This window comes from Fringilla coelebs, assembly GCF_963513975.1.
Source record: "Fringilla coelebs genome assembly, chromosome: 5".
NCBI lineage: Eukaryota > Metazoa > Chordata > Aves > Passeriformes > Fringillidae > Fringilla > Fringilla coelebs.
In genome coordinates, this window is record NC_140033.1 from 48,329,780 (window position 1) to 48,357,779 (window position 28,000).

The window sequence follows — 28,000 nt, forward strand, 5'->3', positions numbered from 1 at the left end:
CAGCACACACACACAACACTGAACTGGCAGATAAAGGTATCAACACTCCTGTATTAAAGTGCAATTCAAAAAGTTACAAACATTCATGGTTGATTCTTTTTTAAATACAGAGTTGTTAGAATATCTCTAAGTCAGAAAAAGTGTTTATAGATGAGGAAACTTCCCCCCACGTGGAACTGCTTTAAGGAATTCATACTTTAAAGTTGTGCAAACCTGACTTGCAGAAGAGCCTGCTATACAGGGAAGTAAGAGGGAAAACATCCTTTCCCCTCCTTGTGAAGGTAGGGAGGCTGTAGGAAGAAGTACAATCACCCTATATGTAAAGGATCACAGGGGTCTCCACCAGACTAGAGACTCTTCAGAGCAGGTGTAACTGCACTATGTCCTAAGGAAAAAGGAGAGGTTGTGGCTGAGCAGCCAGAGTCTCTGCAAGAGAGCCAAGCATCGGTAACTCCCACCCAGACAGCAGCTACCAGGCAAGGGCACTGCACCTGTAAGCAACCAGCTGTGGCATTACAGTGCCCGTGCTGCTCAGATCTGGGCACACACAGCCTGGCTCCAGCAGCTGAAGGAAAAGATGAAGGCCAGTTTTCCCCTGTGGAGGTAGCACACAGCACAAGTTTTCTCAACAGAGGGAGCCAGGGCTGCAGGACTTGTCTCCTGACAAGGCTACTGCCAGGCCATCTGCCTAATGTAACGTATTTTGCTCCAAGGCAGGCAGCCTCCTGTGCAGCACTTGACTCCATCACAGCTGCTTGACACAGGATCATTGCACAGATATGGGGCCTGCTCGGACAGGGAAAAGACAGACTGATCCTCAGGCCTGCCAGTCTATGAGCTCACTGCCCTGAGGCACACCTTTGTTTGCTTCTCTATTCAAAGGCTACAAAGACAGGTTGATGGGACCCATCCCCTTCCCTCTTTTGTAGCAGCCAAATGCTTCAGCATCTCTTCGAATGCACTTCCCAAGGTCATGACCCCTCAACTGTTAGTCCAGAATGCCACACACTTCCAATACAGCATTTCCAAAGTCCCATCTCACCCTGAACTGCCCTAGAATTTAAGGACATTTAACACCTTTCTAGGGCACCCTAAGATCTCTGCAGGGAACCTCATAGCACTACACCTTTCCACCTGGATGGTGCTTCCGAAGTCAAATGTTTGGCATTCCAAGTTGTTTCACTCCAACAAGATCCCAGAGCCGTCACATTTTAGTCCTAGATTAGTCATGTGATACAGTTTAATAAGTCCATCTCTCTCCTCAAGCCAATGGCAGGGCAAAAGGTTAGTCCTTTGACCCCATGAGATAAAGCAAGTAAGTAGGAAAGTGCTGTTGTCCTGCCTTGTATTGCCACTGACTCAATGTTTAATGAGGGCAGGTGCTCAGCTGCCCAGCACTATATCTATTGTAGAGAAACAGAGATCTAGAGATATGCTAACTTGAGGAGTATTAACAGCCAAGTTGTCTTCAAGGAGAGAGAATGTGGGAGGCTGCCTGCAATTTCCTTCTGCTAGTTGTTCTTCTTATCCTCAGGAGGTGCATAAGGAGGTGGCTGATCCTGGAAAGAGATACAGTAGAGTCAACAACCATGCTTGTTTTATGACCAGCTCTTTCCAGGCATTCCCAGGCTTGGCTCACCAGAAATGGGTGCCCTGCAGAGAGCTACAGACAGAACCAAGTTCTATGGTTTAAGCTGTGATTTCATCACACCATTCTTCTCTAGTATCAGCTGTGCTCCATAACATCAGCTGTCTCCATAACATTTCTAGGTAAAGTCCCCTCAAAACCAGGTAACAAATGGTCTACTGCAAATGGACCATTTAATCTGTTTAAATGCCATTCTCCCTTCCTTTCCAGGGCTTGGTCCCTGTTGAAGCTGATAGCTCTGACCCAGCAGACAGCAAACCCTGGGCTGAGGGCCAGCTTTGCTGCTCCATCAGTGTCCAGCCTGCCAGAGCCAAGCAAGGCGGTGAGGGGCACAGCCAGACTGCCATGTACCAGATGGAGGCTACAGACTACCTACTGGCTGTCACTGACTGAACAGTAAGAGACCTCCCTCTGTCTCCATGCAGCCCAGAAAGAAAGCAAAACAGAAACCCACATGCCATCATCTTTAAGTGACCTATCCTTCTTTAACTCTCCTCATTTTCAGGCCCAATGGATGCAGAGAGCTCTGTGTTTTCTCTCTGCCCATGCAAGTCTGTTATGCCTTTAGGAGTAAGACAGGAAGTAAATGGCTGTTAATCGATCAATCTTAAGGCCTTCCTCCTTCCCTGACTGAAAAATTCACCAGTCTTCCTCATGGGAGCCTCCCTCCCATAAAAATGCATACTTTGTGTGCATGTTCAACATGAAGGTACACTAGAATTTGTAAGAAAGCAAAGCACCATCTCTGCTAGTGCCAGAGGAGGAAGTAGGCACATGAAGACCAGGCATGGTACTCACCATGGGCATGTACACGTTGTGTGGGTTGGCAGGGTTGTAATATGCACTGGAAGCCGCCTCCATAGCCTTACTCCCTCCTGGAAAGGAAGGAAAAGAAGCCACCTTAAATATCTGAGGCAATGGCCCTAGCCCCAGAGCCTTCTCCCCAGCTTCACCTCTTCCAAGGAGGCAACAAAGGCCCAAGGAGCCAAGAGGAACTGAAGCAAGCTGCGTTAGAACTCAGAGCAGCTCAGGAGAGCTGGCTAGGGCTGACCACAAGCTGTGCAGTGCAAGGCAGAGCAGCTCCCTACAGAAGACATGGAACTCTTGCAACAACAGCTTTTCCACCCCATGCTGTGCCCATGCCACCCTCAGCCCAAGCCCCCAGGCACCATTTGCACCCAGACCCTGGCAACCAGCCAGTCCCATTTACCTGGCGTTCCTGGGCTCACCCCGGCTGGGGGAGCTGAGGGTGCTGAGGGTCCTGCAGGAGGTGCCCCAGAGTAAGGTGGGGGGGGTGGCATGTACATGGGGTTCATGTTTGGAAGTGGTGGGTAAATACCTGAAAAACACAACAGCAGGCTGATACTTTGGCCCACAGACCACAGGACAGAGAGCTCACAGGTCTAACAGCACATTAGCTGGGACAAGAGCAGTGGTAAGGGAAGCTCTCCAGGCTTGGCAGGGATGCAGACAGCAGGGATTTGATAATTTGCTAATGCCTGTCATGTCAGCAGGCAATCACTCTCTACCAAGCAGCAGTACAATTTGCAAACCACATTTTTATGTAGCTAGAACTATAGCGACACACGGATGTGATCAACAGCACGTGACAGATTTCTGCAAGGACAAGGGTCCTTGACGGAGACAAAACGACAGCATCCCTCACCACAACCCTCACTGTACCACTGTCATTTCTTCACAGCTAACACCAGAGCCAGTCATCATCACACAGCTTGCACACCTGGAGTCTGGGCGTAGGGATAGCCCATGGGCTGTGGAGCAGGTCCGTAGGCACCCATGGCAGGCGGTGCATAGGGGTAAGGTCCGTTCGGGGGCGGAGGGGCCGCGTAGCCCCCGGGGACAGGGCCGTATCCTCCGGGAAAAGGCATGTATCCATAGCCAGGGCTCTGCAGAGGAACCCCACTGGAAGCTAAGGAACACACGTTTAGTAAGCCAGACATCTTTTCTTAAAACTAAATGTAGAGAATAAAATGAAAATAGTCCTGTTAATGCAGCACTGTCTCCCCTTATGAAGATTCACTATATAGTCCTGGCATAGTACTGTGCCTGAAAAGCATTAGTGTCACAGAGTGCTGAAGGAAACCAGCTGCAAAAATACAACCACTGCTTGAAGGAAAGAACACTCTAAAGCAAGTAGCAGTACAGCGTGTTTTCCTTTTTCTTTAAGATACTTCTGTTCTGAAAACAAGCACATTTAAAAACACACATTTTTTAAAAAAGAAAACTTCATCAGGAAAAGAGTTCTTGTTCCTCCATTTGAAAATTTTAACAAGAAATTGTTTTTTAAACCTTATTTTTCCCCTCTCCAAATGTGCACGTTAGCTTTCCCCATCTTACTGCACTAGTTTAGAACTGAGCTGAGAGTAACTAAGTGAAACAATTTTTCACCATCACATATTTCAATTTTTTTCCAGCTGAAACAAGGCTCTGTAGAAAAAGGTGGTCCACCTCAGAAGCCCAAACCCCACAACATTCTGACTGCACAAAGCACTAAGAAGAAATAAAAAAAAAGGACTGAACGGGAAACCAAAAGTTCCCCTGGAAAGAGAAAAAATACTTTGCTGTGGAAGAGGGCCTAGGGTACCCCTCTTCCCATGAAGTTCACAATGAGCACAATATGCTTACTAGCTCAGCCAGACGCGGGAAAACCACAGGATCCGAAAATCCCTTACCACTAGAAGCAGCTTTCAACATCAGCTGTCCAAACTCAACGGCTCCTCCACTGTTGAAAGTCAGTTTAAATGTCCCCTGCCCTTCCCAGCCACCTAGAAGAGAGAATTAGAATTGAATCCAAGCCAGCAAAATTGTTTATACTTCAATTATTATTTTCTTCTTTATTTCAAAACTATTTTGCATCCTATTACAAGAAGGAGTCATGGCACTGCTATCAGACATCCCCCAAAATAGTATCTCAAGAGGATCAGGAATTTATTGTTTTACCCTCTGAAAGGTATAGTCATGTAGAAGCAGCCTACTCTAGACACAAGGCTGTTCTCTTCTTTCCTGAAAGGTTTAATGGAACCTAATAAAGAACAGCATAAAGATGGAACATTTATTTCACTGAGGATATTAACTAAAAGCCCCCAGATGAAGTTTTATTGATATCCTCAGTAAACTACAGATCAGGATGTGCAGCTCAAGCCAGGATTTAAATCAAATGCAACATCTTTAATCTCATTGACACATAGAAGCTCAGATTATTAAACGCTGAGGTATAATAGCAATTTCTCAGGGAGAAAAAAATCAAGTAGGCAATGTCTTGCAAGGCAAGCAAGAGTGCTTTGTTTTCCTAAGGGAAAACACCTCTGTTAAGTGTTACTGTGACTTCTTGATCAAATTGGGATCAAAGCTAAATCAGGAAGGACAGCAGACTCCCAGATCCCTGCAAACCATACCCAAGGGGTTCCTGACTTCGCAAAAACCAAAAGTGGATGTTAATGCTAATTCTGTGTATCAACAGCATGGACTGGTGCCTTGGTCATTTACCCACCCTTTCAGGTCAAAGAAAAACAAGCACATTGGGAAAGTGAGTAAACATGATACACAAAGCAAGACAGAAGTTAAAGAATTACACAGAACTCATCCTGGGCAAGTCTGTCCCTGGCCTGAGAGCAGGAATTAACATGCCAGCAGTGCCCTAAAGTGCAGGAGGGGGGAGTTAGCCCAGTGTGGACACAACAGCTATACAACCACAGCTACTCGGCCATTCCTGTGCACATAAGCTGGTCTGGTGTTCAGCAAAAATGGCCTTGTGTTGCTTGGGAAGAGTTCAGTCTGCAAAGCCCTGGCACGTACCTTCGGCCTCGGCCTGGATCTGCCCTTTGATGTAATTGGCAGAGAAAACGGGCTGCTCAATGGAGCATCCTTTCACCAGATAGAATGGCATCATGAAGGACAGCATAGGATCCTTGCCCTTGGACACAAAGATCATCTGCAAGACAGCAGGGAATGCTTCTGAATTACTTGAATTCAATAGAGAGAGTGATGATGGAGCTCTCACCGTATCAGCATCCAAAGAGAGGGTAACTTAAACTCTAGTATGAGTATGCATTGAATTATTTCACAGCTTTAACACTGGGGATCCCAAACAGTTTTGATTGTACATGGCTCACTGACCTGATGCATGTACAATAAAAATAATAAACCACTTAAAACACACCTGCACATTTACTGAGTTTCACTGTTTTGCTTTTTAAGGATAATCTATGAGAATCTACAAAGGAATTATCACTGACTGACACATTATATGAAATGTATTCTCTAGACAGTGATTTCCAGAACTGCATGTGCCTTTGTAGGTGATTGGGATTGTGGCATAGGTATGGACTATCCCATTTCCACCTTTCCTTCTCATATGTAGTGCTGTCAGTGGTGCCTTCCACAACAAAAATCCCTTCTTCCATCATCAGCTAGGTTTCTGATTTAAAGTTTACAAGATCCCTTGAGAAAGAAACCCTGCTGGCATCAGACTTACCCTGTAAGGGGTGAGATACAGCATTCCTTTTTTGGTGCCTTTGAAGATTTCGGGCTTGCCTGTCACGTCACTGAAGGAGAGCTCCACATCTTTGCACTGCTTGAGGACACTGCAGGAAAAAATTAGATGGATTGGAGAGACAAACTTGGTGACAGCTCTGACACATACCCTCATCACACAGGGCAGGAAACAACACAGCAGAACTCTGAGTGTTATCCTGAAGTCCTGCTGTGGCCCCCGCTGTTTTGACTTTGAACAGAGAGGGATGATTTATGTGGACTGGAAGAATCCATCCTCTCGTCTGAGACAAGCCCTGCTCCTCCTTCATAAAGGGCACCTTTAATATACAGGGCGGTTTCTATCTCCAAAGGTGTCAGACTGAGGAATTCCACTCTACACACAAAGACCCTCAGCACAAAGATCAGGGCCCAGAAAGGGCTGAGGTGTCAGAAACCATCCCCTTGATGCCAAGGTGTAATGTCAGAGCATTCCTCCCTCCCTAGTCCACGCTCAAGTTCACTGCACTGGAAAATAGCACTGCTGATATACCACACCCACTGTGCAAACTGAGGAAGTGGCTGCACTGAAACCCTCAGTGCTGACCCTGCCTCACGTGACCCAAGCAAGCTTTTGTAGTAAACAGTACCACGTTAAGGAATGAAGCAATGAGTCAGCAATGTCAGCAACAAAGATATTATTGTTGGAGATCAAGGGGAACATTAGCAGAGTTTCCTAATGACACAAACCCAAAAGAGAATTGTGAATGCTGCAGGGTCAGGGGTATAGAAGTTGCATGAAAAAGTAAATATATTTTCAGAAAAATGAGTCATCTTGGGAAAGCATGTCACTGAGTCTATGGTGCAGATATAAACTTTCCACATAGTAAGAAAATCTGCAGAATAAACAAAAGAACCTTGAGGGTGATAAACCTTCAGCGTGTTACAGTGGAGAAGACTCCAAGGTGTTTTATGGTTCAAGAGCATGAAAACAGTGACAAAACCCTAAACCAACACAAGCCTGAATGGGCTGGATCTAAAATAATCCTTATTCTGCTCAGCATACTGTAGAAGTCAAATAAAGTCAGGAAACTGTGCAATTATTTGGGAAGGGAGGAATCTTCAGGGCCACCATATGGAAAAACAATCAAATGCCCTATAGTCTCAGGTAGTTTGCTCTTCAGGGAAGAGAAGAATATTATACATGTATATGAAAAATGCAGCTACCCAAGAATAAAGATGTTGAAAAGTCAGCTTTGATGAGAAAAAACAACCTGACCAAGAAATTCTGCTGGGACGCTACTTCATAGCTGAGCTGGATGGAGATTCTCAGACTGGCTGGAAGGGACAGATTTATGAGACAGCAGAGCTCTTTCCATTTCCAAAATGCAAGGGGGAAAGACATACTCTAAGCTAAACACAACCAACTTTTTGACAGCTTTATTCTTACCAGAACACTCCCTCAATCATGTCTTGTAGCAGCATTTCACATAATTTTGCCTCACTGGGAAGAATTTCTATGCAGTCATTGTAATGTTTACTGCTCTGCAGCTACACACACAAGCAAATAACATGCAGCCACACCACAGAGAGAAATGAGGCTGCTGAACCAGTCTGCACCTGCATGCCTGTCCAGGGCTGTCACGGGAGGCTGTGCCCCCTGTGGAGCCACACTGCCCTCACTTGGGACTGAGCAGCACCTCAAAGAATGTATGGTTTTATGATCTCAAGCCAATGTGAAGGCTTGGAAGGGATCTTAAAGATGATCTGGTCCCAACCTCCCTGCCAAGGCCACCTTCCACTAGATCAGTTTGCTCAAGGCATTATCCAACCCAGCTTTGTACACTGCCAAGGCCACAGCTCATCTGGGCAACCCATTCCAGTGCCCCACCAACCTCAGAGCAGAAAATTTCTTCCTAATGTTTAGCCTAAATCTCCCTTCTTTCAGCTTGTACCCATTACTCCTTGTCCTAGCACTGCAGCTCCTGATGAAGAGTCCCTCTGTGCCTTCCCTGTAAGTCCTGTTCAGATACTGGAAGGTCGCAGTGAGGTCTCCACACAACCTTCTCTTCTCCAGGCTGAACAGCCCCAACGTTCTCAGCCCTCTTACCAACTTCCTGGCCTCCTCTGGACTTGCTCCAACAGTTTCATATCCTTCTTATGTTGGGGACCCCAGAGCTGGACGCAGCATTGCAGGTGAGGTGACACCAGAGTGGAATACAGAGGTAGAACCACCTCCCTTGACCTTCCGCCCACACTGCTTTTGGTGCAGGCCAGGATTCAAAGGATAGAGAAATCTCCTTTAACAGGAGCTCAGACAAGTCAGAGGACCTTCCTGACTGAAGTATTAGGAGTCAGCTCCAAACTCAACACAAGATGGAGCATGTTTTTCGAGTGTAATTTTCCTATTGATCACCAGACCCAAACCAACTCCTTTGATGCTTTTACTTTGATCCTTTACTGGGCCTCAGGTTTCTAGGATTTCTCGTGCCAGGATGCTGGGAGCACCCAGCAGGACCGAACTGAAGCCCAGGTCTGTTCAGCTGGTCGGTCAATGCCCCCTCGGGGCGAGGGCAGACCTCGAGCAACCGGCTGCACTTCCATGGAGAGGCGCTTCTCCCCACAGAGGAACTCCGAATTCTAGTTCCTTACTTACGAATTCCAGTGACCAGACTCCTACCTTAAATAGTCTCTGCCTCTCCAGCGTCACTAAGTGCATGACTTAAAAAAAAAACCCAACTCCTTGAGTTTTACAAGCGGTGGTAGCCGCCGTCTTCACCCAGGACGCCCGCTGGAGCGGCTTTAAGGAAGCCCGAGCTTCCGCGGTGAAGACGGGGCAGCTCTACTCCAGCCAAGCCTGCTCCCCACTGCCCGCCCCAGCCCTGCCAGGGAGCCCTTCAGTAACGCAGACCTCAGGCCGAGCCGGGCCTACGCGGCCGGGCAGGAAAAGGGGGTCGCCCCAGCGGGAACCTCCCACCAGCGGGCCCCACCATCCCGGCCCTGATGAGGGGACAAGGGGCGAGAGGAACCCGCCCGGCCCCCCGGTACCTCTCGCCATTAGGGATGATGACACCACCCTCCTGCGAGTGGTTCCTGTTCACCGCCATCTTTGCCCCGCCGGCCCCGCCCCTGACCCGGTGACGACAGTGACGTCACATCCAGCGCGGCCCCGCCCCGGGAACGCGTTCCCGCTGGCCCCGCCCCCCGCGGCGTTGGCGGCTGGCGGCGCGCGCGAGGCGGAAGTGAGAGGGAAGCGAGGCGGAAGCGAGGCGGCGCTGCGGCGCTTTAATGGCCGCCGGTGGCGGCAGGGACGCTCTGAGGGCGGTCCTACGCCGGGCCGCACAAAGAACCATAGATACTGGTGCCTACACGCAGTCCTGCTCGCTCCTCCGGCTCTCTGCTCAGTGCAACCACGCCTGTTCGCTGCCGTGGTTGCCTCGGTGGAAGTTGTCCAGGATTTGCCGTGCTTGGCAAAGTTTTTCGGGCGAACGGCCTTTCTGCTGAACAACTTGTGAGCCTCCGAATGCGCTAAGCGGGCCCCTCTGGTGTAAGGTTTAGGCTCTTCCCCTCTGCAACATCACTCGGGATACCTCAGGGGAACAGCTGACTTTACCGTGGTCGTCTTGGAACCCAGCTGGTGGCGCTCGATTCAGACTTTTCCCAGCTTATCCATTCACAGAGGCTTCTTCCCAACAGTATCTCTCCCGTTGTCATGCCACGTGGGATTTTTTTTTTTTAATTTGCCGTTTGTAGACTTCCTGGTAGGTACACGGGATGTTGGTAGGATATTGGCATGAGCAGATGGCAGTGAGGAGTACCTGAGCGTGTTTTTCTCACAAGCTCCTTTAGAAGTAGTCTATGATCCGACAAGAAATTACAGAGCAGGGTGTAAAAACCACGTTATTACAAAGAAATAAAAATTCCTAAAGCTATAGGGCAAAACACACAACCTTGTCCTTGAAATCCATATTACAGGCAAAGGAAAGTCTCTTCTGTTGCGTGGGTCTGCTTTGCTTTCTTTAAGCAGGGCAGCATTGTGTCTCTGCCCTAACCCTTGGCTGGGCCCAAAAGTCATAAAGATTACTATTCTGTAGCCCAGGGTGAAGGGATGGGACGTGGCTTCGTGCTTCAGTGCTGTGAAGAAGCAGAGCCCTGGCAGTGTCTTTGATGAGGTTCACGTCTTTGATGTCCTTGCGCCGAGCAGAGCTGGCTGTGTGGCAGGATGGGTGGCAGCATAGCCAGATGATTTCTGCAGGGGTCCATGGTATGGCTGCTGGCACCGGTGACAAGGCTCCTGCTCCCTGCAGGACCGAGGAGCCTGGTGCAGGGGGAAGGCTGCGCAAGGCTGCACGCACACACAGCATACAGGAACACCAGGAGCTGTGAACGTGGGTGGGGAAAGGACTAGGAAGTGCTGGAATGGCCCTCACGTCCTAGTGGTGCTGAGAATGGCTGATTTGTGTGGACAGGTGGGAGTGAGAGTGAACGGAACGTTTGCTTTGCAGTGACAGCACCAGAGAAAGCCACGAGATGGACATACGCTCCTGACAGTTTTGCTAAGGCTATTGCCAGAACCCTATTGCCAGCCCCGGCCCGCACACAGCTCTGTCAGCCAACATCAAGTTTGACTGGAGTCCTCCTCTGCTGCTCATTTGCTGTTTTCTTCCTCCTCCCTCCAGTGCCAACCTTTCCAAACCCCATGCCAAGCCCCCACACTTCCCCTTGCTGGGTGCCAGGCCATGGCACATTCCAGGTGTGCGTTTTATGTGCAGCTGGCAACTCTCCTGGAGGGGACAGCCCCTGCCAGCCACGTGACAGGCAGAGACAGGCAGACACTGCCAACCTCAGGACATCTCTGGTCTTCTCCCCTCCTTCCTTCTGCCCAGACAGCCCTGACACTTTTGACCTTGCCCAGGGACACCCAGAAAACGGCTGACACACCAGCTAGACACAAGCATGTGGTCTTCAGTGAAGCTGTGCCTCTTTCAGTTCACAGGTCTTTACCTTCCCTCCCCATCCCCTCCAGGGAAAGGTAAAACGACAGCTTCTCAACAGGACACAAAAGCACATTGTTAAGAAGGTGTGAGAGCTTGGGAGAGGGAGGAAACAGTCTGAAGAAGAGGAATATTCAAGTACTTGGAGAAATGAAGGAGAAACTTAAAGGATAGTGAGACTTAAAGAGAAAGACAGGGAAAGAAAGGAAGGACGAAAGCTATGGAAGGCTAAAAGGGAATGAGGACAAAAGCACAGGAGTGGAGGAGGACATGGGACAGTAAGAGAGCAGAGGAACAGCACCGCTACAGTAGCAAATGCAGCCATTTCAATGAGGAGAATGGGGAAGAGGTATCTCTTGTGCCCCCACCCTGGCCCAGTGCTTCTCGATCCATGGCTGTTTGCACTCCTCCAAGATCCCCAAGGTGCTATGCCAAGTGGAGTTGTCCCTGGGGGAGGTCCCAGCAGGGACGCCCTTTGGCCCTGTCTTCCCTGTGCTAACTCAGCAGAGGGGCCATCTTGTGGGGAAGAGTTTGGCCAGGACCTGCTCAGTGCTGGTGGAGAGACACCACTGCAGCAGGAGCATGGGGTGACCCCAGCACAGATTGGTCTGATCTGCACAGAGTCGAATGCCTGTGACACAAGCATGGCTTTTGACCTTCGTGTAGGGCAGGGCAAATGCACCCTCTGCAGCAGGAACACATTCTTTCCCCCTGGGTTTTGTTTCTTTTGGAAAATAGATCCATTTTCCCCAAGTACTTTGATACTTCTCAAACAGATGCTAACAGGCCAAGAACTAATTCTTTCTCCTCCCACCAGTCACTTGCTCTGAACCACAAAATGTGCCCGTCTTCTCTCATCTACCCTGTTCCAAGCTGCCATTTCCCCTTGGGAAGCCACAGCAAGAAAAGGGGATTAAATGCCAGGCCACCATGCCCTCAGACCAACCAGCTGCCTTTACACCCATGGAAGATCCAAGAGAAATCTCTGCTGACATCTCTTGAAACATGCATGCATTGACTCCACCATCTCTCCCAGAGTCTCTCCTTGCCTTGTGTCCAAGTGATAAAAACAGGACTACAGCATGCCCCACACCTCCCCCCTCCAAAATCCATGCCCCTAGAAATCCTTCCCCCCCAACACTACTTCCCCCAGGCACGATACACAGCTGAGACACAGAAAGGAGAGCAGGGAAGCTGAGGGACAGTCCACTGTGCACAAACAAACCGAGGATGGGGACACTCTGGGAGGGACAGGGGAGATGCCCCCGTCCCTGTCCGGCACACAGGGAGGCACACGCACGCCCGCACGCACTCACACTTGCATCCGCTCACTCCCACCGAGGAGGTGCCACATGCTGCAGAGACAGGCCCGTGGCTGAGTCAGGGGTAGCAGGGGTGGGTTGTCTAGCCAGAGTCACCAGGTGACTGTGGAGGGGAAGGGTCTTTCACAGGTTACTTTCGTGGTTTTCCTCTGTCTCCACAGCCATGGGGGGCAGCCCTCCGTTGTCATTCAGCCGTTTGGCCCTGTAGGTCTCATAGTGGATGTTGTGGGTCACTTCTTTTAGGTCCTGAAGGTGGGTCCTGCAGGGACAAAGTGGGTTGGGAAAAAGGATATGATAGCCAATATCAGCATAATAGATATTACTCTTCTGATGATAATTTTATTCCCCAAAATAAATGGAACATTTTTTCAGTCAGTCAGTTTAGCTACCCCTCTTTCTGCATGGATAGCATGGGTGCCATCATACACAACTGAGAGCTAGAGCATCAGCATTTGAGAACACACAGGCAGGATGCAGGACAGAGGCTGAAATTCCTGGCTATGCTTGCCAGTGCTCTGCCCTTCTCTCACCTGTGCAACTGGCCCAGCCACTGGTCGTCATGGTGTGTGAGAGCAGATGGGGCTTATCTGAAGCAGTGGTGAGGCAAGGAAGCATCAGGAGGTGTATCAGGTTCACTGCAGATCATAAGCTGCAGAACACTGCTGTGAGCATCATCCCTAACCTCCATACACAGCCTGGGGGCTTGGATTGTTATAGGCTTTGTGATGATCATTTGGGTAGGATGTTTTTACTGAAAGACTTTGGAAAAGCACCTCTGCTGCAGAAGGTATTACAAAACAAAAAGAGGAAAGTAGGGTGATGTCAAAGCATTGTACCTGGCCAAATGTCTCAATAGCACCATACCCACAAGTGGAATTAGCTACAGGGCTTTGGTTTTGAACTGTGTTTCTCTTATTTTCTTATCTTTTGTGTTGTTTTTGTAGGGAAGAGAGGTCTACAGCTCTCCTGCAGAATTTGTGCTGAGGCAACTTCAGGAAACAGAGTAGAAAAAAGACAGGACAATGAAAGCTAATGAAATATGAAGATTTTCACTTCCAGCTCATATGTTCCAGTACATCCTTCAACCTGGAAGGAAACACAATCTAGGATCTGGTATTGACCTCTTTATTACTGACCTGTTGTCAGCAGCAAATAAAATTTTTTGCAGCCTTAATGAGATTTTTTTAAAACTCACTTAATGGGAGTTTTTGCAACCTTGAGGGGGTGGTAGTACCCTGCTTTTCTCCAGGTATCCAGCTCATACATGAAAACTAGTACCTACCTGACACAGTGGTCATGTCACTAAGAGAGGCACTAGAATATCTACCCCTTAACTCAATCCAACCCTATACCACATAAGCTTTCACTGCCTGAAATTTACTTTATTTCCCTTTTAGTAGGGGCTATTTCATTCTGACTGGATCTCAGGAAGACTCCCAGCTCATCAAGAGCAAACTGGTGCATGACCATGACCTTACCTGATGACAAAATCTCGAAGTAGGGCAAATTCACAGTGATTGAGGTTTTCCACTGAAAAGAAAGCAAGCAATTGTTACATTTGATTTTTCAACAGCCCTTTTGTGGTTACAGAGCATGGGAAAGTCACTGCCATGGGGGCAGGTTCCAAGTGGGTAGAGCTTGCATACTTCAGAAAGGACAGACAGTTGTCTGAACGCCACGCTGTCGAGCATCGAGGAGACACACTAAGAGATGCTGAGCAGTCACACATGAATTTTCATTTGAAAACAAAGGCAACCTCAGGAGCTTAGCTTCATACACCGTGGTGTTCAGAGTGGCTCCAGCTTCTGCCAGGTGGTGACAGCAGCACTATATTGACCACGGCAGTTCCCTCCTTGCACAGGTATTTGAGAATTCTCCTTTTGGCTGGTTTCAAACAGTTTGTGACAAATGGGATGGGAAGGTAGCCACAGGACATGCTATCTGGACCCTTGTCTATTACTGTGATCTGCAGACAATACTTCCAGCTCCCATAAGCAAGAGGTTTTTTACCTTCAATGATTCCCCAAGGTGTTTTCCTGCCCAGGACTCTTTTGCCATTCACTTGGTACTCCTTGTCACTGCCCACTACTGCAAAGGGCATGCTTTCCTGCTGGGGAGAGACACATGGAAAGATCCATTGAACCCATTCCAGGGACCAGCACCACCATGGTTCCCCATCCACCATTCCACCTCTCAGCTCAACAAACACAAGGCCTTCTCCAAGGGAAGAGAATCTCCGGAGCAAAACTTCACTGGCTCTCCTTTTCACCTCTTGGTGCTATCCCTAGAATCCTGGACTCTTGCTTTCCAGGTGTCCTTGCACCCCAAAAAGCTGTGTGGGTAGCTTGCAGCAGTGCCAAGGGCTCTAGAGCTGGGGCAGAGCTTTTCTGCACGTTATCTCCAGCATTTCTCAGGAGGGGGATGACCAGAGAAGAAGTACCTTAGCATAACCAACAGAGGGTCTGTCAGCCCAGAGCTGCTCCTATGGATAGTTTGAGGTGAATATTTCTTGACAGATTTGTAGTTCTTTACAATAGAAAGATGGAACTCAAATAATCCTTCCCCATAAGCCACATGAACATTCATCAAGTTTAATGGCTGAAATTGTACTGAGGAAAGCCAGAAATGGAGTAAGTGTGCAGCTTTCCAGAGAAGTAGGACAGTAGGTGAAGCTACTGGGGACAAGATATCTCTAAGCACAGGGAGAAACTATCTGCTTCCAGAGCACAGAGTGCAGCTGTTCATAGGTTTACTCTGCTTTACAGACATCCCTTGAAAGAGACTGCAATTACCACAGGAATGGAGATTAAAAAGCAGTTTATTTCTTATGTGTGAGGGCAATAATGCTGAAGTGCAGAACAAAATGTGGTGCCCTCTTCATCCACCCTTCCCCTCCCACAATAAAATGTTTCCTACCCTGATTTTGTCGTTCTCTGTTTTATCCTCCAAGTCCTCATCAAATTCTTTCTGGGGATAAAACTCGATCCCATTTACTTCTAGTTCCTTGCGCACCTAATCAGAGAGACATTTCAGAGCACAAAGCAGCACAAACCTAAAAGGAAGGCAGTTGGCAAGGCCAGGCAAACACATCTAGGACATCCTTCCAGAGGGCAGAAGCTGGAGGGATTGTCCCAAGGAAGTGCACAATAAAGTAAGGACAGAAGGCAGCAATGATGAGACTGTCTTCCCAACCTCAGTTACTTGTCTGGCTCTCCAGTTCCCATGACAGAACATATCACAAGATGTCACAAGGATACACACATTTCTTCCTTCTCTAACAGATGCCCTCAGAGATATAAACAGCTGCATCTTTAGGACTTAACCCAGCAACAGTGGACTCTGTGCACACCCTGAGGACTGCACTGCAATCCCAGGAAGAAGGATACCACTCACTTCTCCCACCTCCAAGCCAGGGCAGGGAAGGATCTTATCCAGAAGAGGAGATACTCACTCTTTGTTTGAATTCGGTCTTCTCCTCCAAGGTCATGGTGTCAGCCTTAGCAATAACTGGGATGATGTTCACTACCTTGCTGAGATGTTTCATGAACTCCAGGTCCAAAGGCCGCAAGCTGCAGCCCAAGAAGGAACAAGATGGAACGGGTCACTTTTTACCCTTCTCGCCTTTCATCCTAATGACTGTCCAAGCACCAGGGCACAAGTGAACCCTCCCTTGTACATACCCTGCTTGCTGCCACCATGTTCTCATCTCCTTCTTCCCATCCATTCTGTTCTCTCCCAAAAAACAGGGTGGCATTTCTCCCACTCTTGTAAGCTTAGACCCTTTCAAGCCCCACAGCTCCCAAAGTTAAGCTAAACAGTGCCCAGTCCTGCTGGCAGGATCCCTGGATCTATTTCTGAGGTGCAGCAGTGTAGGGTATATATCTGGCACAGAGGTACCATGGGCTGGAGGAAGGACAAGGGACTGTGTACATACGAGTGCCCCGTAGGGGAGATGAAGTAGAGGCAGCAGTGCACACGTGTGTCTGGAATTCGTTTCTTCCTGGCAATATTCACCTCCTCTTTCAAAAACTTTTCATATTGCTCGTTGATGTATTTCTCAATAGGTTCCCAGCTGTTAAAATGGGAAAGAGAGATGAATAGACAGGCACAAATCTCCTCATGTTCCTGCCTACAGTGTTCCCAGATCTGACAGCAGCAAAGCACTCTCAGGCATAAAAAAAAAAATCCACCTGAAGCACCCCACTATCAGCACAGATCATTTAGAGTTTCTGTAACTGGCCACAGAAATAAGAACTCACCATGTAATATGTGCATACCCCCAGCCACACACACAGACCCGTGATTTCGCGGTCCCAGAGCCCCATCATGAGCCCCTGAGTGCAATAGTATCCCAGATGCTTTCAAGGGCCAAGAAGATGGCAGTCACTCATATAACACCTTAACTCCAGCCCTTTCTGGGACACAAGGCCTTGACCTTGTAAAACTCACCAGTTCTCATTGTTGATTTGGTCCCCAAATCCTGGTGTGTCAATCACTGTCAGCTTCATTTTGACACCACCTTCTTCAATGACTGGGGGAAAAATTACAAGCAATCATACTCCTCCCTGGAGACCTGCTCTATCATGAAACATGTCTTTGTGACCCACTAGGGAACAAGAGAGGAACAAGAGAGGAACAAGAGAGGGAACAAGAGAGCTCTGCCCTCATCCCTGCCCAGCAAGCATAACCAGACCAGCTTGTGTCATGCCTCAACAGTTATGACCTTCATTTCCATGTCTGACCCCAAATTTTGGTAATATCTACACAAAGGCCACCTTACACCACTCTGTCACAGGAAAATGGAATTGTGCTCAGTCTGTGGCCCAAAGGTAGTACCTACCCTAACACAACTTCTCCCTTCTAATGCATCATCCTGAATCTGAGATGATGCTCATTACCCTGCACCACCACAGGATTTGTGCTGATGCTTGTAAGGAGGTGTGCACTACCAGGCTTGGGATGGGACCCAACAATGCAACTCGTGTAGCTTATCAAATGTAACTGCAGGTGAAAATTACTTACAGCAAGGCTTAATCCACAACTGCAGGCTAATGTCTTAGGTGATGAAGTCTCTCTATTTGTCTACCCCTCACTTTTGGCTGTGGCATCAGGGGCCTTTCAGTTTAAGAAAAGCCTTGTCTGTCTCTGAGGCCATCTAAAACTGCCCTTTAGCTTCCTGTGGAGAAAGAGCTGCCTAATACCAAAGAACTATTCGTGTAGACTGCTAGGATCTTCTGCAAGGCTATGCTGAGGCATCAGTATTGCTTCCACCCCAGCAGCCTGGCTCTTACCATGCCCAATGGCTTTGATCTCCACGGTCTTGGGGATCTTCTCCTCCCGGTTCCAGCCTGAAGATTTGCGGCTCACCTGGGATTTGAAGAGGGTGTTTACCAGTGTTGACTTTCCCAGTCCGCTCTGACCTGAGGATTGCAGAGAGGAAGCTTGTGACATTTGCCACAGCCTGGTGATGACAGCAGGCCCAAGGAACAGAGCCAGGCTGGCAGGGGAAAGGGCTGGAGGTGTCTCCTTGCCTTGTGCAGGCTCTGTTTTCCCCCAGAGCAACTTCTGTCTGCTCCCTCATGCCCTCCCCGCAGGGCTTGCTCTCCCACCTGGCCTCAGTCCCTGGGACAGTCCCTGGCCATGGTTCCCAGCTCCTCAGCTGGTCTCTGCCTACCTACAACCATGATGTTGAAGTCGAAACCTGTCTTCATGGTTTTCTTGCGCATCTGCTCAATTATGGTGTCAATACCGATGTAGCCCAGCAAGCTGGTGTTGATGCCCATGGGCTTCATTGGTACGACTGGTTTTTGTCGTGGCTCTGGGACCAGCTCAGACATGGCTGCTTCGTTTTTGCTCTCCACTGGTCCTGCATGGGGACAAAGATTGAAAAATCATCACTGAGGTGTAACAACAGCCTCCTTGCTGACCTGTCACAGGGGCTGAGGGCAGCATTGAGCAGCCTTTTCAAGGGTTCTTGTGGATAACTGGTTGTCAAGATTTTAGTGGTAAGGCTCATCATGGAGCAATATCTACTTGAGTTTCCAGCACACTCTTCTATGTCCCACTCCAGACAAGGAGGTGAAGTGGGGTTCATTGAGAATGCAGTGTGCTGATGGCTCCCTCCAAACAACAGGAGCAGGGGCAGCAAGGCTGGCTGGGCTGATAATCAGGTGCCCAAAGCTCCATGTGCATCTCCTTATTTTCGTCTCCCGGTTCTCAACAGGATCACCAGTGTTTTGCCCCTCCAAGTTCACCATAAAATTTGTGATGGAACAGACTTTTAAAAAATTATGTGTCAAGTCCTGGCATTGAAACAGAGTTTGGAGGACTTGCACGCTTGGCCCTTGCCAGGGGTGGCTGCATTACTGACCGTGGTGCACAGGCTGAGTTCCTCAGAGGAAGACAGCGGTGGAAGTGAAAGCATAGCCATAATCTCTGTGCTTGCCTCCCATCCATAGACCAATGTTTTTTGTCATACTCAAGAAACTAATCATCATGATCAGAAAATTAATTATCTGCATCTTTCCCTCCTCATCTCTGCTTCCTCACTTCTTCCATGTAACACAATCGGGTAAAAAGAAAACCCTGAGGGTTTTCCAGCCTCCCTGACCCTTTTTTGGGTGATGGGACACATTGCTAGGGGCAGGCCTCACTCACCCATTTTTCTGTGTCTCATTAATGAGTAGCTCCCACCCGCTGGGAGGAAGCGGAGGTTGGGAGAGGACAGGGCATGGAAGAAAAGCTCTAATTGGTGGGGAAGGCAGGCATGAGGGATGAATCTGGAAAGGAAGATGAAGGGGACAGGAATCAAATACCTTTCATATACAAGCCAGCTGCAAACTAGAGGTTCTCCCACTCTAATTACTTGACTCCCCCATGCTTTGTCTCATTAAAGGGTTTTTTTTCCGGACAGAGACAGAATGCATTTTTGCTTGGTAAGTACTTCATTTGTTTTGGATGCCACTTCAGTTCAAGTATCTCACACTAAATTATCCCTTTCCATCATGTTGGCGAGGTTTTTTCTCCACTTATGAGAATCCACTGGCAGCAGAAAAGGACATGAGCAGCTAGGCAGGCGACTGCCATTTGGTGGTGACACATGCCCCTCTTCACAAGGAAAACTACTCAGAAGTCACTGGACTGGTGAAATTGATGGCACCAATCTGAGGTCCCAGTGACAGCTTAGTCAAGCCAGGCAGAGACAGACTGAGAAGAGGTCAGAGAGATTTTGTTCAAGGACAGGGTTAGGCAGGAGCGGGCTCCATGGCTGAATGGGGACCCTGCCTGGCACTCCCACATAAAAGCTCCAGTGCTGACACAAGGGCTGCTCTACACAGTGAAGATTTTACAGTCTTTATAAGCTGTAATATCCCACTGTCACATGCTAAGGAAAGACATTGTGGAAGGGCCACCCTTGGCAGGGAGCAGGGCGGCTCCAACCAGCTCCTTTTCACTGCTTGGGAAGTCTTTTATACTAAACTGGGAGGAGTTTTCCCCTGTGTCAGACGATGGTAGCACAGCCACTCATGTACAGCACTGTGGGTAACAAATGAAGGCTCTTGTGCCACTTCTGCTCCACCTTGCCCACACAGGAGAGGTCAGTGGCAGGATGGCCCCCCTTCTGCTTTTCCCCACCGAGTGAAGGCACCCTGGACTATCATCACCCTCTCCTGAAGCAGCGAGCAGTACCCTGGGGGAACCAGAGCACAAGATGGACCATTGCTTGAGTCAGACTGGCAATTTGGAGCACCTCACGCTGCCAGGCAGCTGCTGGAGAAGGCAGCCTGCCACACCAAGTGCTTCTCAGCTGCAATCCTCTCTCACACCCATCACAACTAGTATGTGCCTTTCCTGCTGACGAAGCATCCCTTGAGGCGCCCGTTGTCTTTTTTCAGCTTTATCAAAGCTGATAAGAGCCAGGAAAGCCCATCTCTCTGGTACAGCACAGGGGTCCAGGCCAGCCAGTTCTCCTGCGCCCTACCCTTCATTCATCTTCTCCCAGGCTGCCCACATCACCTGTATCATGGTTGTGTGGCTGTGCTGTGTCCCTTATGCTGCTGCAGCGTTCTCCATATACACCCCACACAGCCTTGCTGGGCTCCTACCTAGCCCTAAGATAGGGAGAAGAGAGAGAGAAACTGAATGATGAGGGAATTAGGGACAGGGGCCTGTGGCCCCAGTGAAGAACTTGGCTACTGGAGAAATGGGGGCAAATAAACTCCAAAGGTGGAAGGGAACAGGTCAAGATGGGAAGAAAGCCCAACTGAGCAGCTGCATGGGATGGGTGCAGAACATGGGCCATGTGGGCTGTGACCCTTTCACTGCCTGGGTGGTAGCTTGTCCTCAGGGAAGCTGTTGCCCTCTCCTTTATTCCTTCAACCCTTGCTCTTACACAGGGAAGAGGAAGAAAGGAATTTGCTGTCAGCCTCAAGGCTCACTAAGAGGTTCATAGTTTATCCCTCAGTCTCACCAAGGAAAGCCTTGCCCAGAGCCAGTAGATGTTGCTAACTGCTGTGGACATCATAATACAAGACCATTCCTTTACAAGCTTCGCTGTTGGAGCCAGGAGCTTGCAGTGACTAGAGCGGATATTTCAGATTCGGGTTCTTGGGCAGCTATAGAAAATCCTGAGATCAGGAGAAAGCCACATGCTTTTTTCCTCTAGGTCACTTGTCTTCTTCTCAGTGTGAGGTTCCTTCCCATACAGCCTCAGGCAGAGAAGCCCCCATTTTGCAGAAATTTGCCTGGGGTTCATCTTTTTGCACATGACTTTTCACCTTTTGCCTCCCACAGATGAATTCAAGGAGCCAGTTGAGGAACAGCCTGCTGGGGTGTGCAAAACCAGGATCATAGCTGTCCCCGAGACATGAAACATGCCTGCCTGCTCTCCTGGGAGTGGCTCTGTTTTATGTGCACTAAAGCTAATGGTGCTAGGAAGCCCCTTGAGCACACTGAGTGGCTGATCGAGGGGTGGCATTCTGTGTCCTGGGCACATCCCATAGCCCTTGCAGCTGTCCCCTGTAATGAATGTGCGAGAGGGCACTACAGCCAGTACAGCTGATAATGAAGAGAGGGCTAGCCAAGGTTAACCACTTACATATGCTGTTTGCAAGGCCCCCCTTTTCCCTGCTGCTTTGTTCTGTGTGCTAAGAGAAGCTCATTTAAGAGGGCTGTAGCTGGTGATACCCCCCTGCTGCCCAGATCCAGTACGAGGTCGCCCTGGGCTGGGCTGTCAGGGAATAATATCTGACTCACAGGAGATGCTCCATGTGACTGGACCAAGGGAATGCACAGCTTTTGAGGCAGGGACAGGCAGAACCAGAATGAGTGCCCAGAGAGGTCCCCATGGTCCCAGCTAGCTCCTGCTTCTGACACCCACTGATCCACCCCAGAACCTCTTCCTGGAAGGCCGGCATATGCGGCCAGCAGCAGACACCACTACTGCTCTACCACCCTTCACGCTCTGACATTCACAGGACCTGTGTGGGGACAGAGGTGGCCCTGCAGGTCCCTTGGGGGCTCAGGTAGTGGGGACCAACATCTACTATGTCCTGATAACCCAGATACAGTCGCATCCCCTCCCCCTGCCTTCCCATCCTTTGTCTGGCAAGAGGGAGGAAGAGCTGCAAACAGTGCTCACCACAAACCTGCTTCCAGCAAGGAAAAGCTATTTAACCCCCACATAACACATGGATGGCCTCGCTGCAGCTCTCCTCTTGTGTAGCACAAGGTTGCCCCTCTGCAGCTGGAGGCAGTGATCCTCCCTCACATCTCACCCCAGCCCCTTCCACCAATATGGTCCTGGACCCACAGTCCCACTCCCTGTACACATGGAACAGGGAGGAGGGATGGGTTCAAAACCTGAAGGTGACTGGTGGAAGCAGGCCCTCAAAGGGTGATGCCAGGTTCCTAGGAAAGAAAGCAAGCAGCTGCTTCAGCAGTACAGCTGCTTCAGCAGTACAGCCTCCCTGGAGCTCATGGCCATCAGGACCTGCTCCTTGCTTCAGATCTGCAGAGGAGCTCGACTGAACATCTCTCCACTGGGAAAAAACCTTTCCCTCCTCAGTTCCTATGATGACCCCAGAGCATTTCTTTCAGCTGTGCAGGGCAATGGCTGAGCCCTGCCAGATGTACTGCCTGACATCAGAGTACAGAACAAAACCATTCTTCTTACCACATCTTTTTGCCTGGCTTGAAGATCATCCCAATACCCTGGGCTGCCGCAGCCTTCCCGACAGCAACCTTTCTTCCCCTCAGCACTCTGCAAAGGGCTTGGGCAAGAGCCCGGCTGCAGTGAAATCTAGGGCAGCGTGTGCCGAAGCCTCTCTGGAGATGCAGAAGCTGGAGGTGAAGGAGCTGGGCACATCCCAGCCCAGCCACCACAGCCCCAGCCATGCCCTTGGTGCTGCTCTCCAGCCATACAATCCTTGTCCCATGTCCCAGCTCACCCTCTGGGTGGCACAGCTGTACCACAAGGTGAGAGGATGCTGAGCACCCCTGGACCATGGCAGCCACACCACCACAGCTGCCTGTGCCCCTGCCCGCATGCCTGCTGCCTCCTGTGCAGATGCCCAGGGAGAGGCACAGGACATCCCCACTGCCTGTCACTGGCAAGGGACAAGCCAGGTGCCTGTGGCACTCCCCAGCTGGATTATCCCTTCTTTCAAAGCAGTGCCTGGAGCTAGCTACTCCCCATCAGAACCACAACCATCCCTGCTCCTTCTCCCTCATACAAGACTGCTGCCACCAAAAGGAAAAAAACAGAGGAAAGACAAAGCCAGGACCGATTTCCCCCACTGCCCTCCGGGGTTATCCCTCCCTCATGCCCAGAGCTGGGCAGCATGGGGGCACGGCTGAGGATGCCTGCGCAAAAAGCCCCAGCGGTGTCCCTCTGGCGTTGCCCAGCCCTGACAAGCCCGGAGCATCCTACCTTTGAACATGAAGCTTCCTTTGTCTCCGAATCCGCTCCCAAGGGGGTGGGTCTCCCCCCACTTTTCTAGCCTGACGCTGATGAAGCAGCACGGTGGGCTAAAAAGCTCCACTTGCTTTTACCTTTGTCTTTCTTCCCTGTGTCCTCTTCTCCCCCCTCTCTCCTTCCCTTCCTTCTCCAGTGGCTATTTCAGCAGAGCGGGGATGCTGGTGCTGCTCCTGCTGCCATCGTCATGTGACCTGAATATTAAACATCTCCGCAAAATCTCCCCCCGCGCACCCTCCGCCGGCTCCATCCCAGGCCCCCGGCTCCATCCCAGGCCCCCGGCAGCCTCCCTGACTTGCGGAGGGGGCATGGCCTTGGGGCTGGAGGGGCCGCTGCCGATGGGGCCCCCATGTCCTGGAGGGGCCCTCATTGCACACCCACACCCCACAGGCCTTTTCTTGCCCTTTTCCCTCCCAATTCCCCAGCCTTTTCAGCATCTCTGCTTGTTTAGGGAGGGGCATATTTAACCCTTCACAGCTTAGTTCCGGCGGGGCTGAGAGAGGGTGCTCTTTGCCCCATGGTATTTCATAGGATCAAGGGATTGCAAAATCTCCTTCTGCTTTCCCAGAGGGAGGAAATTGAGAATGTTTTGGTTCATCAAAAGCGATTTGCCCTTCAGCTTTGCTGTGAAGGTGGGAGAAACCTTTTCTCCTCCAGCACCATGATTGCTGGCTGTCAGCCCAAGGCGCAGAGGCAGAGCCAGCGCTGTCCCCTCTGCGTGCGTGTGTGTACAAACTTGTGTGTGCCTGTGTGTGGCGAGCAGGGACAGGTCCTCCCACTTGGACTACGTTGGGGGACACAGGTCACATACCCATGTGCTGTGGCAGGCAACTCCATGCCCTGTGGATGTAGATGTGCCTGTGCCTGGAGATCCGTGTGGATGCCTCTGGCTGCTTGTATCTTTGGATGGGGATGCCCTTTCCCTGCTTCGCATTTCCTTCTCCTACATCTGTGAGCCCTGGGCCCGACAGGCATTGTGTCCCTGTCATGTTGTGCTGGGGCACCAACATTTGGGAATGCTGCGACCCTCCAGTCAGTGGGATGACAGGAGCACCACGTGTTCCTCCACCACAAGACAACTCCCCTGGGTGGGGGCCAGGCTGTGCGAAGCCCGGCAGACTTAGCAAGGGTTTGGGGGTTTCTCTTTTTGCAGTGCTCTGGGACAAAAAGAAAACTGCACTCACTGCAGGTTACAGGAACATCTAGAAGTAATTGTCAGTAGTTACCCCGGGCTAGGCAGACAGACTGGTTTCTGACAGACAGGCAGGCAGGCAGGCATTCCGGCACCCAGAAAATCTCCTGACACAGCGACCACAGTTGCCTGTCTCCCTGCTGGGTGCCAGGCTCACAAGCACACGGGTTGTTCTCGCACCAGCTGCTGCCCACCCCCGATTCTAGTGTGGGTCAAGAGGAAATCACTCCAAGGGGAGGAAGCCCCCATCCTCCCTCTCATCACCCTACCTCTCCTGAAGGGTCCTGCCTCATGCTGGGCTCCATGTCATCGCCAAGGGACCCCTTGGGGCCTCCCTCCCTCCCTCTACCCAGCCCATCCCGTCAGCGGAGACCCACCGGAGCGTGGGGGGGCGTAGGACACCCCCATCTTCGCCACCGGCGTGGCCTCGGCCCCGTCAGAGCCGCCGTGTCGCTGGGGCCCCTCGGCCGCCACAGGCCGGGGCCGCGGAGGGATTGGGGTGACCGGGGCCGGGCCCCGCAGCCGCTCCCAGGGCAGCCCCCCGCCGCCCCCGGCCGCCCGGCGCAGCGTGACCGAGAGGCAGCTCCGCTTCGTGGGGGCAGCCACAGCCAGGGGGCCGTCCCGCCGCCGTGAGGGGCCCGGGATGCGGCTGGGGCCGCTGGGGCTCCCGGGGGCGGACAGGCAGCTGCGAGGAAGGGCGATCTCCTCCTCCATGGCGGTCGGCTGTGGGCTGGAAGCTGAGGTGCGAGGGCAGGGCCGGGGCTGCCCGGCCGGGCTGGGGCGCGGGCTGTCCCTGCTGTCAGGGCTGCGGTGTCTCGGGGTGCAGAGCTCCCTGGGGCTGCTGTCACTCACATGCTTGAGCCCCCACCGGCCCTGTCCGGCCAGCCCGCCTCCAGCGGCACAATGGGGCTCTTGTGGCTTGCATGGCTCGCTCCCACGCTGGGTGCCATGGCCGCTCCTGCCCCTGCCCAGCACCTTCCTGACTCTGCCAGCAGCAGCCCCACGGCATGGGCAGCTCCACAACATGGCCCCACGCCCTGCTCCATGGCAGGGCTGGAGGAGTGATGCAGACCTGACAGGTCAGGCCTGTGCTGCCTGATTCCAAGGATACTGGGTGTGATTAAAAAAAAAAAATTAGAAATATTTGAATTTTTGAAATGCTTTCCCTTCATCTCTTAGTTTTTTTTCCCCCTCAAATGGCATATTCCAGTGCAACAATTTATATCCCACTGCACAAGTTCAGTGGTCACTTGTTGGGTGTTTGTCCAAGTTGATGCTTCATTCCCTTATTCTGATTTTCTTTTGCTTCTTCATTATCATCATTATTGAGATTGTTTCTTAATTTTGCCAGCTTTGTGGCATTTTCAGGGTCAAGAGGGATTCAGCTTGCCACTTTACATCTTTCTCACTGTAAAAGACTTTGAAGGGCAACACAGTAAACGAGGAAAGAAGAAAGGTGTTTTGGTGGGATGGGATGAGAATATGAATGGTTTGGTGGGCAAGTGGGAGCAAAGAAAAGGAGGGACAGGCACCCACAGTGTGGCAGGGACAACAATTGCATGATTTCAAGTGACTAGGGCTGAGGGAAGTGGAAGAGGAATCACCATCCAATGACCCACATCAAGTCATTGGGAATGCTGGTGGAAGGCAGAGCTCGGGACAGTGTGAGTTCTCTGCTTCCTTAAGGGCAAGGAGACAGAAAACATGAAAAAAACCAACCTGATACTGTGTAGTATTTCCAGCAATAAGTACCTACTCTGATTCTCTATACAGTTTAATTCAGTATCTGTGACTATTATTTCCTTCTCCCCTGAGGTATTTCTGGCTGCACAGATCCCACAGAGGAAAAACAATCTCAGTTTTCAGGCAGCATTTGCCTTTAATTATTCCCAGATAGCCCAGCAGTGTAGTTGGCACAGGAGCCAGGTGGATGAAGACCTACCCTGTTGTAAAGGAAACCTCGCTGCAGACTGCTCCTTGCTGCCTGCCCAGAGCTAGAGGGAGGCAGCTCCCAGGAGGAACAACAGGAAAACAAAGCATCAACCATGCAGTTTGTCACACACTTCTACTGGGGAAGCCGTTGACACTTTGACAAAGTCCTTCATAGCCATGGAAAATACCTGGCTTAATGCTGATTGTGTCAGGACTAAGCAACACAAAAATTAAGCTAGAGGAGATAAACAATTAGCGTCTCTCTAATCCAGCCCTCACCCAGTTGCTGTCTTCTTTTGCTCAGTTTCTGTGTTGAGTCATGGGCACGGAGCTCAACCCAGGCACAGCAGCATGCAGAGGAGAACTCAGAGCAGAGGAGTGGGGACCCCTGTGAGTGCAGGCTCCCCTTCCTCCAGTTTAACTTCTTCCTTGCTGCTCCAAGCCCCTCAGCTCCAGTGGAGAGGTTTTTATGCTACCCCACAGCTCAGCAGTGTTCGTTTACAGGGCAATCCCACCCATCAGAGAGTTGAGGAGAGGAAGCAGGTTTCCAAGTTGGTGTTTGGAGATATGGCTATGATGTGCCGGAGGGCAGGGAATGTGAGCATGCAGCCGAGGGTGGCACATTGTGCCATGCAACCCAGCCCCTTTTCATTTCCATTTCACAGCCCCAAGTCACAGAAATATATCTGTTTCAGACCACACCTGCTCTTTTGAGTCTTTGCTTACCTGAGCAAGTATAATTTTGGGCACAGCAGTAATCCTATTCACTGCATTTCCCTGCTGAGTGAGACTCCCCAGTTAGGGTACCTGCATCACAGTCTCGGTTACTTGGCTGAATGAAAGGACTCTTGACTTGTCCTCTGTCTGAAACAGAGCCAGAAAGCTCCTGCCATATGCCTGGTTTTGGTGTGGAAAGAATGATAATGCAATTGCAGTCTGGTAGATGAAATGTCCCAGGATATTTGCAGGATGTCCTGATCCATTCCTTAAAACTAAAAATTAACCTGGGTCCCCAGAGAATTACCAACTTTTCAGGCTGCACCTGTGCTTTGAGCCTTCGCTTTCCAGGGCAAGCAAAACTTTGGGCACAGGAGTAATCCCACTCGCTGTATTTCCCTGCATAAATCACTCACAGCAGCCCAATGAATTCTCCTTCTTTCTTTAGGAATGAAGGAGAAAACTTCCTGCTCCCAGGTTCACAGGTGAGGCTGAGTGACACAAGCCAGGAGCTGTGGCAGATTTTCACAGCTGGCCTGAGGAACCCCTGCTGCAGAAAAGAGCCACTGGAGACTAGAGCACAGAGCCATAACAATCAAAGGACATTGGAGATGTGGGTTGCCAATATACTGGCTGGCCCAGGTGGTGGCACAGGATGCACAGACATGTGCACATAGGATGGTGGCACCAGCTAACATACCTGGGATATGCAGGAGTGGGGCACACAGA

At 50.5% G+C, this 28,000-nt stretch overlaps 2 protein-coding genes across 3 annotated transcripts; both read right to left on the minus strand.

Moving 5' to 3' along the window:
- Positions 1-68: 68 nt before the first annotated feature.
- WBP2NL (WBP2 N-terminal like) lies at positions 69-9,318 on the minus strand (the record flags this gene model as incomplete). Of its 2 annotated transcripts, XM_084205765.1 has the most annotated exons (8): positions 73-1,559; positions 2,447-2,523; positions 2,859-2,987; positions 3,390-3,578; positions 4,342-4,434; positions 5,465-5,600; positions 6,144-6,252; positions 9,188-9,318. In XM_084205765.1, 8 exons carry the CDS (start codon positions 9,244-9,246, stop codon positions 1,512-1,514), a joined length of 840 nt encoding a protein of 279 aa, XP_084061891.1. In that variant the 3' UTR covers positions 73-1,511. The 2 variants fall into 2 exon arrangements, with proteins under 2 accessions (XP_084061890.1, XP_084061891.1); XM_084205764.1 differs by lacking the exon at positions 9,188-9,318 and having other exon boundaries at positions 69-1,559; positions 6,144-6,317.
- Positions 9,319-12,578: 3,260 nt separating this feature from the next.
- On the minus strand, positions 12,579-27,999 carry SEPTIN3 (septin 3; the record flags this gene model as incomplete). Its single annotated transcript, XM_084205932.1, has 10 exons — positions 27,972-27,999; positions 18,130-18,321; positions 17,747-17,875; positions 16,905-16,986; positions 16,390-16,527; positions 15,907-16,024; positions 15,372-15,467; positions 14,466-14,565; positions 13,934-13,985; positions 12,579-12,714 (listed from the first exon to the last, which is right to left on the minus strand). The coding sequence occupies exons 2-10, from the start codon at positions 18,290-18,292 to the stop codon at positions 12,579-12,581; spliced, it is 1,014 nt and encodes a 337-aa protein (XP_084062058.1). The 5' UTR covers positions 18,293-18,321; positions 27,972-27,999.
- Between the last annotated feature and the right edge of the window lies 1 nt (position 28,000).